Source organism: Semicossyphus pulcher, unplaced genomic scaffold, assembly GCF_022749685.1.
Source record: "Semicossyphus pulcher isolate SPU_LCO1_2020_fin unplaced genomic scaffold, fSemPul1.0.p SCAF_15, whole genome shotgun sequence".
Classification (NCBI taxonomy): Eukaryota; Metazoa; Chordata; class Actinopteri; order Labriformes; family Labridae; genus Semicossyphus; species Semicossyphus pulcher.
This window is the reverse complement of record NW_027211659.1, coordinates 2,806,172-2,824,633: the sequence shown is the minus strand read 5'-3', so window position 1 is coordinate 2,824,633 and position 18,462 is coordinate 2,806,172. Positions and strand designations below refer to the sequence as shown.

Here is an 18,462-nt window from a genome sequence, read left to right as displayed (position 1 = left end):
ACAACTTTTGTAACCTAGCAACAGGAAGCGCCGGTTAGAAGCGCTCTGAAACTGGTTCTGTGGGCGCTGCCAGCTCCGTTAGTGGACACAGGGCCTCTTAAAGTTTCACTTTTACTAAGTCTTTGTTTTAAACTTGCAACCTTTTGCGCTCGCCTGAGAAGAGCAGCTACTTGAGAGAAAGATAAATAGCAACATTGCCCACAAAAATTGCTTTAAATATGTCGATCCATTCAATCATTGCTTTCTTAGTGTCTACAGTGAGTTATAATAAATATCGCCTACAGATAAAAGCTGAGTATTTGATTTGTGATGACAAATGTTCTGTTTTTGGCAGGATGACGTGGAAACAGAGTCAGATGTTACCGATTGAAGTATGTTTCAGAGGGCACTAAATGAAACATGAAAGCCTTTTCAAAGCTTTGAGCAGGTAACTCTACGTCGGGCATCAGGACTGTTGTCAGCTTTGCTTCACTACATCACAGTTCTGCACCTATTTCTGCGCCACAGGACAGACACGTCTGTGCAAAGAAAAACAATCATGTCATTTATCATAATGATGTATTGAAAAAAAAAAAAAACACAAAGCAAAGAATGTGAAAAAGCACAGTATCAAGGCGTCACATCCGACAATAAGGCTTGAAAAGAAACAAAACAAACACACAATCGTCCTGGTTTAGTGCAACTCCGACTCTGCAGCTCGAGCGCCCGCATACGTCTGCTTTAGTAGTGAAAACCTGCTTTTCCTTTGACCTAAACCAGTCGGCTGATATGTCGAGTGTGGACATGTGGGTCACACATGTCACACAAACTAGTGTCCAACAGGGTTGTTAATGAGTTCACAGAAAATCAAACCATTGGTAAAACACTCATATCTCTCTCTCTCACACACACACACACACACACGATCATTGCACAGCTTCAATGAGCCCATAATTAAGACTATTGTCTGTTTATAAACTAAGTAACTTTTCCTCCTTAATCCGCGTTAAAGCATTTGGCTAATGTAGCGTGCAGCTTTTGGCGTTGATATTTGAGCAACAACACAACTTGATTTTCCTTATGTCTACTAAAAAATAATGTGTTGTTGTAAAATTGGATTATTTAACCTCAACAGGACTCCTGTAGTCATAACAACAGGAACGTTGTTGTTTCATTCACTGTTATTTCAGTGTGGCATCTTATTCTTTAGGAACCCATCTCAGAAATGTGTCACTGCGGTCATAAATCTTTACTTCAAAGAAAACTGAATTCCATATAAAATACAAACCTATTCTACGGGTTAAACTTACATCAAATCAAAGCGTTAAAGTTTAAGTTTGCATTGTGAAATGTACAGTCTGACGTGTGGCCTTACACTTTATAATGTGGAGCAGAATCTGAAGCTTTTAAGTGACCAGGAATAAGACGCTTTAATCATTTGCAGCCGCACTTTTTGGCATGAATTTGTGGAGTCTCGCACAAAGATCTCGCCCAGTGTCTTTGAATACTTGCTTGATTGCATGATGAATTGCGATTTGTAAATCCTGCAGTAAATCTATCTGTCACCAAGGAGGACTGTTTTCAGAGTGTTTTTCCTTGCCTGCTAACCTAATACATTTCAACAGGCAGAATGATCTGTTATCTGAGCAGCCCGAGCAGTTAATCCCTCACACTGCTTCGGATGCTGCAGAGGGAGTCGTGTCAGCAGCGATAACTGGAGGCAGCACTGTGCTGGTAACTGAGCAGACAGCGTGGCGTGCGGGGCTCTGACTTCTTTCAACGAGGCCAAGCTCCTGATAAATCGCACCATACGGAGCGAGTTCAGTACTCTGGCTGTAAAAGCCTTAAAAAGAGGAGACATAAGAAGGACTCAGTGGGAGGCTGTGCATCAAAGTGGATCTTAAACAGACACAAATGTTCCTAAATTTGCTCTATTTTAATGTTTCTGACTTCCCCCGGACTGATTCACTGATATTAGGACTTCAATGTTTGATTGATATGATGTCAGCATTGGGGAATATAAAGAACAGGTTCAAATCCATATGCACATTAGCTGGTCAGGATTGAAACAGAAGGGACATGTTTGCATCTTTAGACTGGAAAATCATATTTCCACATTTTTTCCAGCATAGTTTTGTGATTCCTGAATAAAAAGATTTACAAGTGATAACTTGGACGATTTGAAATTAAAGGTTGTTTCTGGTATCTCTTAAACCTGGGCCCTATTTTTACAATGAATGTGTGTCTGAGTGACTTACAGAGATACAAACAGTATTGAAATTGCTCCAGGAGATTGCTTCAGCTGTCATCTGCAGAACAGGCTGCAGCGTACCAACAGAAAACGCCGTCTAAAAGTTTTTGCCGCTGACAGGCTCAAATTCAAAGTTCCTGACAACCTAACAGACATGATCTCTACAGAGACAGACCTTTATATTAAAGAGGAAGATGCTGTTTTAAACCAGAAACAGCCTGAGCATCACTCTCTTCAAAGCCACCAGACTCCTTTCTCACTCGCAGAACATGGGAGTTGCTGCTCTGCCTCTGCAGCGATCCCTTACTCATTTGTGTGACTGTGTGTTAATTTAAAACACTAAAGTCATTAAATAACACAAACAAACTGTCCTGGAGAAATTCCTAAACTTAGCTTGTAGCTATTAGTCATTTAAAATTCAAAATATGCAGAAATATGACCTAGGTTAAAGAATACCAGACTTTCCACAGAGTTTCCGAGTCAAAGGGGAACCCTGAGACCAAAGCCCTCTGAGCGTTTAGACTTTTTATTGTTGACAGGAGATGTGAAAATGTAGGCAAGGAGAAAAGTGAAAGATAAAGGCAGAACGTAAGAGGGACTGTGGAAATCAAGTGGTCCGGCTGGTGATATGGGTTTTAACAGAGAAAATGTGGCCCAGCAGGGAGACGCACGAAGGTCTTCATTTATTCAGCTCTCTCAGTGCTACACCTCTGCTTACCTCTACTTCCCAAACAAAGTGCACAGATAAATGATTTACAGCAGAGGTTATTTTCACCACCACACACACACGCACACGCACACATACAAAAACATGGCTGGGTTCTCGCCTCGTCTCACGATGAACATGATTGGGAGTGAGTTATGAAAAGGTGGGAAGCAAAAGCACGAAGGAGATGAAAGAAAGGTTGAGAAGCAGCATCCAAACGAGTAGCAGCAGAATGTTTGGAGGGGAAAGTTGTGGCCTGGTGACGTCTGGAAACATGAGAGTGAAGATGTGGGAGGCCTGCTGCTGTCCCTGTGTAACTACTGTTCCGCTTACAATGGTCCACTTTTCTGAAAAAAGGAGGATAAGAGGAGGAGCAGGGGGAGGGGGGGACCACAAACAGCCCGTCCACTGATGATGTGACGAGCTGCAAACAGTTCCAGGTCAAAGTTCATCCGATGGAGATTAAACAGGAAGTGGAACGGGGAAGGGAGAAAACGGAGGGCTTTGATTCAACCCTGTGTCCCCATTAAGGATTTGTCCAAACGAAAAAAAAACACACCTCATCATCAGACCCTGTAAAGTCCTCAAGTCTGTCTGTGTGGAAAAGTGACACGTCCATCAGTGTCAAACTGACTGTGTGATCCTTCACAGAATCCCATCTGCACTCTGAGTGCCTCAGTCTGTACGGGAGGAAAAGTTTGGTCAAATCTCAAATGAACACTAAAAATAATAACAAAAATCAAGCCTCCGCTTTTGGAGCTCGACCCTTCAGAGGAAAGAGTCGATTCAAGCCAGTCGAGAGGCTGAGCAGCAAACCCGCCGTCTTTCTGATGTAAGCAGAGAAGACAGAGAGATCGACAGAGAGTCAAAGAGTAAAAGGTACAAGAGGAGAGAGAGGCTGCGAGTCCTCTCCACGCTGCAGAGGCCCTCTCTCCATCTCCTCTGGTTCATGTCTGCAGTCCAAAAGCAGAAGAGAGTCTGTAGAGCTGAATGTAAGTTTGTCCAGTGTTGGAGGGTTGTTTTTTTTTGGCAGGACGGCAGACAGGTGGCGCCCCCTGGTGCTGTGGTGGAGTAAGAGCAGGGCCTGTCCGTCTACCGCTGAGCCGGCTCGCTGCCAGGCAGGGTGATGTTGCCCAGGTGGAGGACAGGAAGCGGGTGAGCCTCCGTGTTGAAGACCCAGCTCTCCAACGGCATCAGGTCGTCGCTGGAGAACAACAGGTAGAGATACCTGAGGGGGGTGGGTGACGGGGGGGAGGATGGGAAGGGTGTGTGGGGTTATCAGAGGGAGGAAAAAAGGGGCAAGGAGGGTGAAGAAGAAAAAGAAGTGAATGACTGAAAAACAATGTTACTGTGAAGCATCCAGAGTCGGTTTACTTATTTGTTCTGTATTCCTTATTCTTCTCTTTAAACTGTTTATTCTCCTGCCTGTGGTTTTGAAAGATGCTGTTAAAATAAAAGTAGTTTTGAAGCTAGTATCTAATGCTCTCTGCGGCCGGCTAAACACAGCGATTCCAGTGTTATGTCTTTGTGTATTTAAGTGTGACCAACAGCCAATCAGCAGCCTGTGTGACACAGAGCTGCTGTAGCGCTTTGATGCGATTGGCTCGCAGCCAGCGGGGAACAGTTAGACACCAAAGGCCGCAAAACACCGAGCCACTCAAATGTCAATGTGTCACAAAGTTACACGCCGGTGTGACGGGTGACCTTTAACGACGCACACACCAAAGACAAATTCTCCTCATATTTGATGCTTTGTGCTTTTTATTTTCAGACATATTAGAGTGAAAAAAAGAGGTCTGATAATTAGCTTCCTGCTGACAGAGCAGCTATAAAGCCCAGTTTGCTCTGTTTTATGATTATCTCTGACCTTTCACACTGTTTGATTGACACTAACGACTTTGAGTTATATGCAGTCAGTTTGCATGTACAGTAAAACCAGGAGGAGATGACAGTCAGCTGCCAGCAGGGGGGGTCAGAGAGCCACAGAGGGCTTTACTGTCCCCTCTGGGTCACAGTCTGCAAACTGAGCATCTTCTCTTTTCATCAGCCTGTGATGATGAAAATAATAACACACCACAGAGACATACGAGCCGCCCTTTACATTAATCATCAGTATAACCTTTAGAAGTGTAATACTGACATGCAGCAATCGTACATGAAGTAAGAGTCACGTGGATTTATAATAACCTCAAGAAAAACGTGAAATCCAGGAGGAGGTGAAGAAGAAGTAAAATATGATCCATAAAGCTCCTTTTAATTCGACCCTTTTGGAGGCTTTAAATTTGACTTCAGAATTTTTACAGTCTGTGTTGGACCATTTAAACATAAAAAGGCTTCATTATGTAATAAAGTAAAATAACCCAGGACATTATTTTTTGCTAGTAGAACCAAAATCTTCAATAAAATGTGGAACTTTATGTAAGAAAAGCCTTCAGGCCGTCAGCTTGATAACAATGACTCAAAGACACATCATGCTTTGATGAGGTGACATGATCTGAGCAGATTCGACACCATTCGTTTCAGACACTTACATTTTGTTCTTACAGTTATTTTATCTGTTTTTCTAGGGATCCTTGTTGCCGATTTTGATGCTGATATATTACGCTCATGTGTTTTTCCACCTAATTGCAGAGAACGTCAAGGGCGCATTCACATATGGTACCATTGCTTCGTACCGTACCGTACCCCTCTTCTCTCCCCCACCGCTCAGCTTTCACATTAGTCATTTCGTTCCGTACCCGAGTACACTTGCAAAAAAAGCAGAAGGTGGCGGTAATGCAACTCACAAACAAGGAGAAGAAGAGGAGTATCATCAACCACGCAACGATTGTTGTGTTTGAAATACCGTACTATACTAGCAGTACGTACTAATTTGGCCGAAATGTAACAAAAGCTAAATGTGCAGTACGCCAAAAATACCCGGATGACGCACTGATTCGGAGAAAATCTCCAGAATGCATCGGACCAGTCTGCCTCACCTACTGTATCCCACAATGCAAAGCGCTGGAACGTCACAGCGGAAGTTGAAATGACGGACAGCAGCAGCATTCCAGCAGAAGGGGGGAAAATCTCAGACGACCCTCTCACCTACAGTCCTACGGTATCAGCTATGGACGTGCAGTTCAGAGGATGAGATCGGTGGTGCTGCATGCATAAGCGGATTTGGGAGGAGACAATATAAAAAGCCGTCCACTTCTGTGGTTTGGTACAGCAGCTTTCACACGCGCCGTACCTGAGTACACATGAACCGTACTCCAGACAACCTTTTCAAGTGGACTCGGGTACGGTTCGTAAATCCGTACGGTACAGGGTCACACTAATCAAACGAACTGGACTTTGGGGTCAAGTGTACTCGGATCCGGGCCCGGGTCCATAATGTGAAAGCAGATGCAGAAATAACATAATACAGCGCTTTTAAAATGTGCACATTCACTGGGCAATATAAGAAAACGACTTAAACTGAGGTTATGTACAAAATACCATATTTATTTGTACCTAACATTTTCTTGTTCCTGTAATATTCGTCAAGCGTTTTTAGGGAATCATCGAGCATTTAGGCCTTATCAAACTGTTGTTTAATTGGCTGAAAATATCGGCAGAAAAATGACATCATTTCCAGCCATAATCGTCAGATAGCGATAACGTGCCGATAGTATCGTGCATCCCTAGTTGTTTCCTGTGATTATCATTTAAAAGTATAACATCTCTGTAAGAGCTCTTCATACAGCAGTTTTCATCGTTAGCAGCCGTCTGCCGTTCCTGCACTGGATTCAAATTGCCTTCACACACGAGGGATTTACAGGAGACTGTGTACGTGTTCAATCCTGTGTTTCTGTATTCATCAGTACCAGCCTCACTGTTTAATGTTCACTGTATCAACAACCAAGCCCCACATTTCCTGTTGCTGCTCGTTCCCAATAAAAGCATATAACAGCAACACAGGGCGCCTTTTGTAGTCGTAATTAAAAGCACCCTGAGGTAACTTTAATTGTAAGGTTTTTGTGATAAAGATTAGTCATCAAAAAAGTGAGTCTTTTATAATATTCATAAGAGCTGTGTGGAGACCTCCTCACATCTTATCTGCAGGCTGAAAACAGGGCTGTGGTTTCCACGATGGAAAAGAGCCAATAATTGTCCGACTTCTTTGTTTAAAAAAAGGGCTTGGCTGTAAACAAACGCACCAACAGATCTTCTGTTGTATTTCTGACAAAGTAGCTGCTGAAGGAGTGTTTGGTGTGGTATTAAACAGCACTTGTACCGCCAGGACTCAAAGTATCACTAAATCAAACAAGCCTGAAATCTTTTAAACCAACAGCATTTATGTTTTCGCTTTCATTCGAAGCTTGAAGTTAATTTACTTTTTATGCTTTGTTAAAAAATGTAAAATAGATGCTGCTGAGAGTCTGTGACTGACACGCTGCTGCTTTTAAAAACATGTTCCTGCTCATTTATTCTAAAAAAAAGTCGACAAAATCTGATCACGTAATTGCTGCAATCACTTCTCCCTACTGAGTCCTTTCAGTCAGCCACTCCACCACCCACCAAATCATTGCATTAATCATAAAAGTGATTAATTAATCAGCAACAGTACTGATGATTCATAGATCGAGCTAATTAATCAAACTGTTCGTGAAGTGTTGGCTTACTTGAGCGTCTCGGCAAGGAAGAAACTCTGCTGCACGTCGTCGTAGGTCGGGTTGGAGGAGTAGACGTCCTTCACCCCCGAGAAACCGCCGCTCACCCTGCAGTACTTGTCAATGGCCTGAGGAGACAAGGAGGCAAGGAGGGAAGGAGAGGAAAGTGAAAGGAAAAAGGAAGTGGAAGAAGGAAGGAAGAAAGTTTTGGAGTTGAAATGGATTAAGATGTCATAAAACAGACAGAATTCGGAAAGAAAGAGGTAACAGAATAATCAGGAGGAAGAAAAAAAGAAAAAGAAGCCAAAGGAAAAGGGCCAGGAGAGAAGGTGGTGGGGGTGGGAGAGGAGAGCACAATTTTAATAAGCTTTCAAAAGCGCGCTATAATTAATTTCTTTGCTGGTGACAGATTAGAGCGAGTCCTGGGGAGACACATACAGGGAACAGCGGCAGCAGGAAACTGCAGGAAAAGAAGATTACCACAAAAGCCTCGTGCTGCATTTACATTTCATTCTCTAACATTTGATTTCTGTCCCTCGTTATAATGAGGGGACGCAGTCGTTTGTTTCGTTCGACGCTGCATGTGAGGAAGCTGTTGCGTAACGGCAGAGGAAAGCTTTCTTCAGACTCTCGGGGGTCATTTTTCTAGCAGCAGAACGTCTTTACGGCAGATTTCAGGAGGAGAGATGATTGGAAAATGTGTGATGACTTTTTCTACGCACGTCTTTTCATTCCTTTTTGCCGTCTGTGATGAACAAAACAACATGTGATCTGTGTATAGAGCAGATTTTAAGCCTCGTTCAGATTGAGGTTGAGCTGATTGCTTTGGACATCAGGTGGGGTTTTCATTGTCTTCACGTCAGAGCAGAAACACACGGCGTTCGGCCTTTCAGGACAAATTTAGGATTTCTTCTGCAGGTGGTTTGAATAGTGTTTAAATCCCATCTCTGTCCATTCACTGGTGCTTTCGAGGGTTTATCTCCGATCCCCCAAACATAACAGATGTGATGTCAGAGTTTCAAATACAACAAACATGGAGGACAGCCAGACAGATAACAGCTGTGGACAGTTGAAATGGTCTGATGGCTGCTTTCTCTCCAGAATCCAGAATAAACACCAGTAAACAACACAAAGTTACCGGCCTGTTGCATCCAGGCATTGTATCCAAAGCTGTTTACAGACATGAACTCTGCGTCAACAGTCCTTGCCCTTTCACACATGTAGCAGAAGACTGTAATATGCAGGCGAGCAGAAACAGCAAGAGTCTGTGAAAGCTGCAGACAATTACCTGCTGTGTTCACGTATTGATTCAATCGGACATTACGAGGACTTTGTGTTAGGAAGCCGGCAGGTTAAGTCCCTTTAATGTTCAGTCTAACTGAACTGGACATTTGCTTTCTCACACACAGCTCCTCCTGGTAATGCCAAGGAAAGTTCAGGATGCAGTGCATGTGTGTAAGGGACAAACATCTCAAACGATTTCCATTCATATTTTAAAAAACATCAGCAACACAGCGCTCCAAATAAAAGATTTATACAATTATAAGCCATGAGACAGGAGAGCTGTTCGGCTGATGATCATTAGTTTTAAGGAGTGAGCGCTCGGCTCCAGTCGTGCTCCTCTGAGCTCTTGTTTATTTCCCTCAAATCGAGGCACATCAGAGGTCAAGCAAAAACATACATGTCCAAAGTCTAAGACCCCAGTGAAAACTTTTTATGTTTACCTTGAAGTAATTAAAACATTTGGGAATTCAGAAACATCCCAAAACACCAGAAGTTCTGAAAATATTTACGATTCTGCACAATTTGTAGGTAAGAAATCAAATTCAACGACTTAACTACGGCCCTGATTTATATACTTCTATTGAAGTATGAGTTCTGATACCAGCTAGGTGAGTCGCTTTCACGTAACTCAACACATAGCCAGGTGTTTAACTATTATAAATATATGTCTGTGACAAGCTTCCAGCACAATGAGTGCATAATAAGTAGCGTTAGGATATTTAGAAACACGGAATCAGAACCAACAGAAAAAAAGTTACTCTGAGCAAAGAGAAGTTTTCTCGGCTTCAAATCGTTGCTGGACTAAAAGTCTGGAAGAGGACGGTGCATAAAACCCTGAACTTAAGCTGCAGCTGCAGAAACTTGTGTCCAGTTGTATCTAAAGCAAGAAGCTAATTTCTCTTGGAGATATAAAAGCAACTTCATCACAGGTAGAAAGATATTAGATATGATATGATGTGATATGATGATATCCTTGGACCCCCCCTGCTTGTATCTAAGAAAGGCTGAGCCCCCAGCCCACACACACGTACACCAAAACAAAGTGATCAATTCCAAATACTTATTGGCAAAATGAACACCAATCAGCCGATAGTTCACAGAGGTGTATATTTGAATGAGGACCAAAAAACTATATTTTTTAATAGTATATTTTAACAGACTTTTGCTGATCAAGTAAGTGCTTTTTAATGATTTGATTTAACATGTGCGAATCTGATCTCGACAATCTCAATGCAGACAAATCCTCACGCACCCCCAGCGATCTTTGGCGCTCAGGTTGAGAACCCCTGACCTCGATGATGCATTGTTGCAGATAACAGATTCTGCTTTTGTCTCTAAGAAGTCAAAATGTTTCCTCGACATAAAAAGTCTAATTTGTTAGCAGGTGCTTCCCCCGTCAGCACACACACGAGTCACTAACACCTCTTTAACAATGCAGCGATGGTGCAGCAGGTGACTGGCAGACATTACCTGTGTGCTCTGTTGATTTACAGTGACGACCTGTTACAGTGAAATTGGCATCTACATAAAACTTCAGGCTGCGTGACACTCCTGCTCATAACTCATCGACTTTCACTGTTAAATCATGTAATTGAAGGCATTATTAATGTCCTTGTCTGTCACACACACACACACACACACACACACACACACACACACACACACTTTCCCTCCTTCCTGTCCTGGACTGACCACTCTGCTGTCAGCAGATTTCCGTCACGAGGAGTTTGGACCCATAATTCCTGTTGTAAACGGGCTGCTGCGCCAGACGTGCGTTTGCCCTTCTGGATCCACACTGCAGTCTGTGCACCAAACACACACACATACACGAACACACGCACACATCAACACACACTCACTTATATCATGCTGAGTATATCCTTCATTATGTCTGGGTGCTTAAAAAGACATTTAAACACAAGTCACATTTGCACTCGAATAAAGGCTTCACAGTCTGGGAACTTTTAACCTTCTCACTGGGTTACAGTATATCCAGTGTATTAAACTGTACAAGTAAATGTAAAACACACGCGCACGCACGCGCACACCACGACCATCTGTGCTTAATAAATCACCCAATAAAAGTCTACCTGTAGAAGGAGGAGGAGGAGGAGTGTGTCTGCAGCTGCTAAGCGAGGACACGTTTCACATTACAGCAGCTGTACTTCACCTTCACACACGTAAAGATGCTGGACATGCACACAGAGACACACACACACACACACACACACACATAGGTAAAGCTAGCCAATGTTAATGGCTGCCTTGGAAAGATGAAGAACGATAACCCGAGGCAGGTTTGGTGCACCCGATGGACGCAGCTGGAGTACAGTGTGGAGTGTGTGCATCCTGGCTCTCATCGGCGCCATCAGACAACGGTTTAGCTTCTTAGATTTCCTTACTTCCCTGAATGCATCAAAAATGATGGCTCCGCTCTCTGTTCAACAAACTAGTCGTGTTGAAGTAGTTTTCTTCTCCTCTTGAGGACAGACCTGACAAAGCTTCATGTTGACTTGTTACTAATCTGGATCATGATGTTGTTCTTTCAGCAAACTGAAGAGCCGTTAATTAAAGTCAATCACAAGAAAATCTGTTTCTGTTTGGGCTTCATCCCGCTTAAGTAAGTCAGAGTGCAGCCTCTGTGTAACTTCCTGTTTACAGTGAAACTGAGACTCAGCACAGACAGATGAACGGGCGCTCCTCCGGGGGATGGGACGAACTAAGAGATGACGACGTCTACTTTGCAGACATATCTGGAGGGAGAATTTCACCTCACTTTGATCTGAACACGGTCGCTTCTCGAGCTGCTAACTGGACTGTAAACAATGCAGCGCACGGAGAAGGAAGTCTTGGGTTTATCGCTAACTGCTGGCTAAACCCGACATGTTCACCGTTGTCCCCCGAGGCTGTATCATCATCAGACTATAGCCGATGGGTTCCAAGATTGGGCCTTAAGAAGCACACATGTTGTGGGCACACACACGTAATGCCTTGCCAACTTCACTAGACAGGATTTTTCTATGTCCATGCAGCGATGTGAAGGGACGTGCACTTCTCCTGGCAGCACTGCTTTAGGTCAGCACCTGTGTATTTTGTTCCTGTGTGCTAAAGTAATAGAACCATCAGTACAAAGTTTGTCATCTGCATTAGTATCTGTGTATATTTGCAATATTAAATAATGAAAGAGCAGCTGTGATGAGTCCTTCAGCACCAGCTCTCTGATGTGTCACTCACACTCGTACAATCACACATCATAAACGCACTTGCCAATGTATTTACTTGGCACAGGAGAGCGTCTGCACTTACTCCCACTCAGAAACACAAAGTGAAGAAGTTTCACTGCTTTAAAAAATGGAGGGAAAGGGCTGACAAGAAGATTGGCAGCAGAAAGAGAAAGAGGAGAGTTTAAAAAGAGTGAGAGGGGGAAAACAAAATGTTTGATGAGCGGGCCGGTGGAGATTCAGACAGAGGAGACGCGTCGAGCGGCGTACGGAAGACGAGCTCTTTAATCCTCTGTCAGACGGAGAGGAGCAGGGAGGGGAAAAGGACAGAGAGGGCTTTTCATTCCTGCTCTACTTTCATAAAGCTTTAAATCAGAACACAAAGAGAGAATAAATAACGAACAATGCCTGAGAGAGAGTTCTCACTTCCGTCTGCAGGTACATGTCTCTAAAACATGGCAGATGTGGGCAGGTGAACCAGCAGCAATGAACCTTTGTCCTGTGAGATTAGTACAGAAATATATCGAGATCAGACTGCGAACTCAAGTTGGACTGTGTGCATGAATGTGAGTTTTTTTTAGCTTAAATGTTGCAAGCTCGAGGCCACTGAATCAATCATGTAAAGTTAAAGTGATCGGTTGATGTGCAGTGGACTGATTACGAGGACAATAATGATGAGAAGGAGAGACAAATTGTTATTTCAGTATTTTAGGACATCAAGGGCTGCTTTTAACTCCCTTCATGTTCTGCACAACCATACTGTCGCTTTAAACACTGCGACAGTCTACATGGTGCAGAGACCATGAAGCAAAAAGCTGCTTTAATTTGGTTTCTGGAGAAACCTGAAAAGAACTTTAAAACGTCTCCCTGCCAAAGGTTATCACCGGCGCAGCAGAATCGTAGAAAACAGCTCCTTATTGTTTTGTTGTGCTTTTAGAAGAGACAAATGAAAACTCATAATAACCCACAGTCTGACCTTCAGACGCAAAACTCACCTAGCGCCTCAAAAGTTGATATTAAATCACAGCCGCTACAAACTCGGCTCCCTGTTTAAATAGCTTCATTTTTCCAATAGACACAAAGAAAATAATAGAAAATGTAAAAATGTATCTTTTCATGAGGTTTTATATTTACCGATCTCAAGCCACGACACCAAAATACTTAGTGACGAAATACCTGGGTTGAATGTTGGGTTTCTAACGACAGCTAGAATTGCTTTAGAGAGAGTTTGCAGAGCATGAACCTGCAGCTGGTGTCACCTGCTGAGATTCTTTATTTGTTTAATTAATGCACAACTGTCCTTTTAAATGCATCTAAAGCAAACTCAATGTTCTTATACTTTTAAATGCCTCAAAGATCAAATTCACCCCGAGCTGCCTCGTACTTTACTTCCTCAAACTACCTCCTGCTTTAGACCTCACTGCTCCTTTAAGAAGCTGATCCATGCTGTACCTAACACTTTGGAAGAGGTGCAATGGATCAGTATGAACATGTGTAATTTAAAAATATGATTTCAGAGCTGAAGAAAGTCTGGGTGTAGTGGTTTTAAATACCCTGTCGCTGTCATTTAGTAAAGCCCCATTTACCCCACAGAATTCATTTCAGGTCGCCTTCTTTTCATTATCAGACTACATTTCCCATTAATTCACTGGACTTTGCTTCCCCTCTCACTCCTCTGATCTGAAGGAAGAAATTAGGTGCTGATTCACGGAGAGAAATCCTGCTTGTTTTTTATGGCTGTCCTCTATTTAAGAGAGCAGGTAACTCTTTAAGCCTCTTGTCGTACGAGAAAACAGGATCATAACATGTGTCTACTTGTTTTGTGATGCAAAACAAATTAAATCTTCCACATCCTTCCTTGTGGAATAAATGTCTTACAGCAACGAAAGGGCATCTAGTGGTGAGGTTGCAAGTTGCAACAGACTGATAAATGCTCGCCTAACCTTCTCTTACTAAGCGTGTAGGAGAACAAACAGTGGTCACAGAAACGTGCAAATAAAACGTGCAAGTCCCACTCCAGATCCGATGTTTGTTTTTCCTGTTCTGGGCGACTGTAGAAAAATGGTGGACTAAACACAGCAAGTCTCTCTCTACCATCTGCCTCCATGTAAAAGCAGCATAACACTTATACTTTAAAATGCAGACAGAAATCCTGACTTAATAGTGTTAGAGTTTCTACATGTGATATATTTACCTGTGCTGCCTCCCAGCCCCACTGCCGATACTTGGGATCGTGGGTGAACCTCCACATGTACCAGTAGGTCTCGATAACCTCCGGCCGCAGGATGTAGTACTTCTCGTTCTGCCGCACGGCCACCGCCTCCAGGCCGCTGTCAAACTTAAAGGCCTCAGGACCCAGCTTCAACACTAAAGGGAGGAAGAGGAAAGGTGGAGGTGAGGGAAGGTGAGAATGATGGAGGGAAAGAAAAGAAAGGTGGAAGCAAAAGGGAAGAAAATATAAAGCAAACAGAGAGGAAAGCAAGGAAGAAAAGAAGAGAGTGGAAGGAAGAAAGATAGGAAGGAAAAACAAGGAGAGAATAATTGAAAGACATCATTATAATCTTTTGATCCTTGTTCGTCTTTATGGTTCAGAGTCTGGTGATTACAGGGCAGAGCTGATATGAATTAGTGTGTGTGTGTGTGTGTGTGTGTGTGTGTGTGTGTGTGTGTGTGTGTGTGTGTGTGTGTGTGTGTGTGTGTGTGCGCGTGTGTGCGTGTGTGCGTGTGTGTGTGTGTTCTAAGGCGATAATACGCCTCCATCCCGGTTGATTTTACAGAGTTTCCATCTTTTTATGAGTTTTTTCTGCCCGTTACGTGTGATGCCATTAAGAGTCTGACGGTGGAAAATCAGAGAGGCTGAAGAGGCGGTGACAGGACCGTCTCTGAAAGGATTAAACACACACATACATGAATGGTTACACACACACGCACACACACACACTCACTTAATGGCTGCTGTGAATGACTGCTCATTAAGAACTAACAGGCCGTTTTTAGACAGCCGATCAAACTCTCTCTGCCACCTCACAGAAACTTCTCTTTCTCTCTCTCCTGCCCTGCCTCCCTCTCTCATCTTCATTTGTTGCCACGGCAACCTCTCCCGTTTCTCAGAGCAACCTCGTGATTCCTGACTACACAAACAAAGCGCTCACACATCCACAACCACCGTGACAGATCCCACGTGTTTCTCTTCTGACAGCTTTTCATCTTTTGTGGGAGACATTCAGACAATTTAGCCTTAAGCAGCTGGAAACAACACCTGCTCTAAAAAACAAGCGACTAATGTATGTAGAACTTTCTTATTCCCTGTTACAGAGACAGTAAGTTTATTGTCCTTCAGGTAGTTAATGTATATTTAATTGCTTGTGTTAGTAAAAATCCCTTCACCTGCTCCACAGATCCCCTTCAGGTGTTTTTTGCTGTTCGTGTCCTGTTCTAAAGTTCACACTATAAGAAATGTTTGGTTCTGTGTGTGTGTGTGTGTGTGTGTGTGTGTGTGCAGCCCTCCTCACCTGTCCTGTCGTAGGACTCGTGGCAGGTGTGTGCGATCTCAGCCCCCAGCTGCAGGTAGTGTCCAGCCTTGTCGTCTGGAGAGCCGTCGGCGCCCAGCGCAAACATGCCGCCGGCGAAGCAGGCCAGGTGTCCCATCTTCCTCTCCAGGTGTCCGTTCTTCCACTCACCGATGAACGTCAGGCCGCCGTTGGATTTGCGAACCAGGTGGCGCTCGATGGCCTGGAGGGAAAGAGGAACGTGTCGAACAGTGAGTGACAATAAACATATTCATTTGGGTGAGAATGTGGAGATTTGAAGATATGAGGTTAGAAAAGAGGGATGATGCCATCGTTAGAAAGTGGATTGAGGTAATGAATGAATATCAAGTGTGTGTGTGTTAATGCATAATGAGGTGACGTTGTGTGCACAAAGCGTTGGCATTGAATCCATTTGTAAAAAGGTGGAGAGGGTCAGACAAAGAGGAGCGTTTTTTCTGCAACATCTGTTCTGTTGCTCTCGTGGTGGTCGATCTTCACCTGACCACAAACATCTGCTTCCTGTCTCATTTATTTTTAAAAACAAGAGGGCATCTGTCTTTTGTGAATGTGGAAACAGCCAGCAGGTGCAGAGGTTGATGTTTTAATTAATAATGGTGATCAAAAAAGGAGAACTGATGAAAGTAACAGCTTGAAATGATGGTTAGAGCTGTTCGGTTATCATTAAGCCACTATGCACACATATACAAATGGAGGGATTATTTGGCGAACAGACGACAAATCCCTGATCGCACTGTACCTCGATGGCGTCATCGTAGGTCTTGCGGGCTTCTGTGTCGGTCTTGTCTGACATGAGCCACGCCTTCAGGAGGTACTCGTAAAAACTGTCCCCGAGTCCTCCAACAGAGGTGTGATCTGGAGAGAGAGAGGGAGGAGGATAAAGGAGTTAGAAAGTACAAGATAGAGGGACAGAGTTCAACAGAGAGAGGAAAGGAGTTATTCATGATCCCACTTTGCCTCCAAGTTCAACACATGGCATCAAAAGCATCCATCTCCTCTACACCAACATTACATTGGCAGCGCGTCCTCTCATTTCCCGTTTTATTTACCCTCTCCCTGATGTGCTCACATTTCAACGTCCCCAATCGCCCCCATGAAAGTTTACACAGCTTTCATGGCTGTCCCAGTTTGCAGGACACCACGTAGAGAGAGGAGGGGACGCAGCCAGCAGTGATTCTGATCAGACTGAGGAAAATAACTTCTTCTCTCCACGGGGAGTTCGGAGCCCATTTGATCTCAATTTTAATAGCACTTTGGTCTAATTCAGGGGTTGTAGCAGTGACCTAAAAACATAATTTACAATAGCAGCTGAGGGAGGACACTACGCATCTAAGTATCCAATTATTACCAGTCCAACAGTCTTAAATAGAAACACAACTTTATTTTGGTTCTGCAGGTTTCACAGTGACTTTGGACTTTAGTAGTTTAGAAGATAAGTTGTTAAATTCTCCTATTTTAGGAATAAAAGATCCTTTGGCGCTCCTTCTGTGGCATTAAGATAGAAAAACAATCTTAGATAAAAAGAGGCTTATTTAGCTAGAGTTACACTGGAATATTCCTCCTCCTCCTCCTCCTCCTCATCATCATCTCTGCAGCCTGATGTAATCATACTGGATATGTGAGCAGATTACTTTGTGTCTCATCTAAAGAGATCCTTTCCTGTATGTGATTAACATGCCCATAGGCGAAGCGAGGGATACGTGAAGGAGAGAAAAAGATGAAGAAGCTATTGAAGCGATGAATTATTCATCTTTTGTCACAGAGAGCGCAAACCTCACAAACAACCTTGGAGACATTACTGAGGGCAGAGAGAGCGGGTGTGTGTTGACGCCTGCGAGTGCACATGTGGGTGACTGAGTTTGGATATCTACAATGTGAATGACAGCATGGGAGTGAAAACTAGTAAAGTACAAGTACTAAAACAAATTAAAGGTGGAGATATCATTTAAATGTTTTAAAATGTTTATTTCCCAAACTGGTCCAGCAAATATAAGACTGCATGGTTGTTTGTGTTCACTGTAAGACAGAAGACATGGGGTGGGACAAAATGTTGATATCACAATATATCGTCGACCCGACTGGTGTGATACAATTATATCGCTGGCGCCAAATATAGATATTTTAGTTTTAAAAAAAGTGCTGTAAACTGATCTCTCTGCCAATTTGAGTCACTGCATCGCTGTTACCTTAATTTGTGTCAAAATCTGTGAAACTGACAAATAACTGCAGTGAAGAATACATTAATTCTGCCCTTTTAGGGGCATTTTGTTTCCTTCAGTTAATCAGATATTGTGATGTATCACTATATGATTGTCTTACAACAAATCAATTAGCGCAGAAATGCTGTATCGTGATTATCGTGGGCCGGGTATCGCGTATCGTGAGCTACCCTGCGATTACCAGCCCTAAAGTCCAAACATAAACATCCTCTAACTGCACAAAACTTTACTTTTATTGTATGCCAGGTGTGCCATTAGGAGAAAATCCATTCTTTATTTATTTAAATAGTATACTTTAAAACTCCACTGATTGGTACAGTTATTCTCACATTTAGAAACAAAATGTATTCATACATTTGTCAAACTCCTTTTGAAGCTGTTCTTCTCCTAAGATGTCAATCGGTCAGTTTGCTGTTGGTGACTAACTAAAGAACACTTTGAAGCTACTTCAACCAAAAAAAGTTCCAACTTTCTAACAAATTAAATGAGCCTTTATCATCATCACCATCCATCCATCCATCGATAGATCCATCCATCCATCTATCTATCTATCTTCTGGAGGCAGCAGGCTAAGCAAGGTGACCCAGGCATCCCTCTCCCTAGCAACATGTTCCAGCTCC

General features: G+C 43.1%; 1 protein-coding gene across 1 annotated transcript in view; it reads right to left on the bottom strand.

Moving 5' to 3' along the window:
• Positions 1-1,295: 1,295 nt before the first annotated feature.
• man1a2 (mannosidase, alpha, class 1A, member 2) overlaps positions 1,296-18,462 on the bottom strand; it is a 131,645-nt gene continuing 114,478 nt past the window's right edge. Inside the window, exons 10-14 of the mRNA XM_069663147.1 lie at positions 16,363-16,478; positions 15,588-15,807; positions 14,270-14,442; positions 7,583-7,698; positions 1,296-4,164 (exon numbers count right to left, since the gene is read on the bottom strand). Of these exons, the coding sequence (XP_069519248.1) occupies positions 4,029-4,164; positions 7,583-7,698; positions 14,270-14,442; positions 15,588-15,807; positions 16,363-16,478 (761 nt within the window). The 3' untranslated portion in view covers positions 1,296-4,028. The remainder of the gene's footprint in view (positions 4,165-7,582; positions 7,699-14,269; positions 14,443-15,587; positions 15,808-16,362; positions 16,479-18,462) is intronic.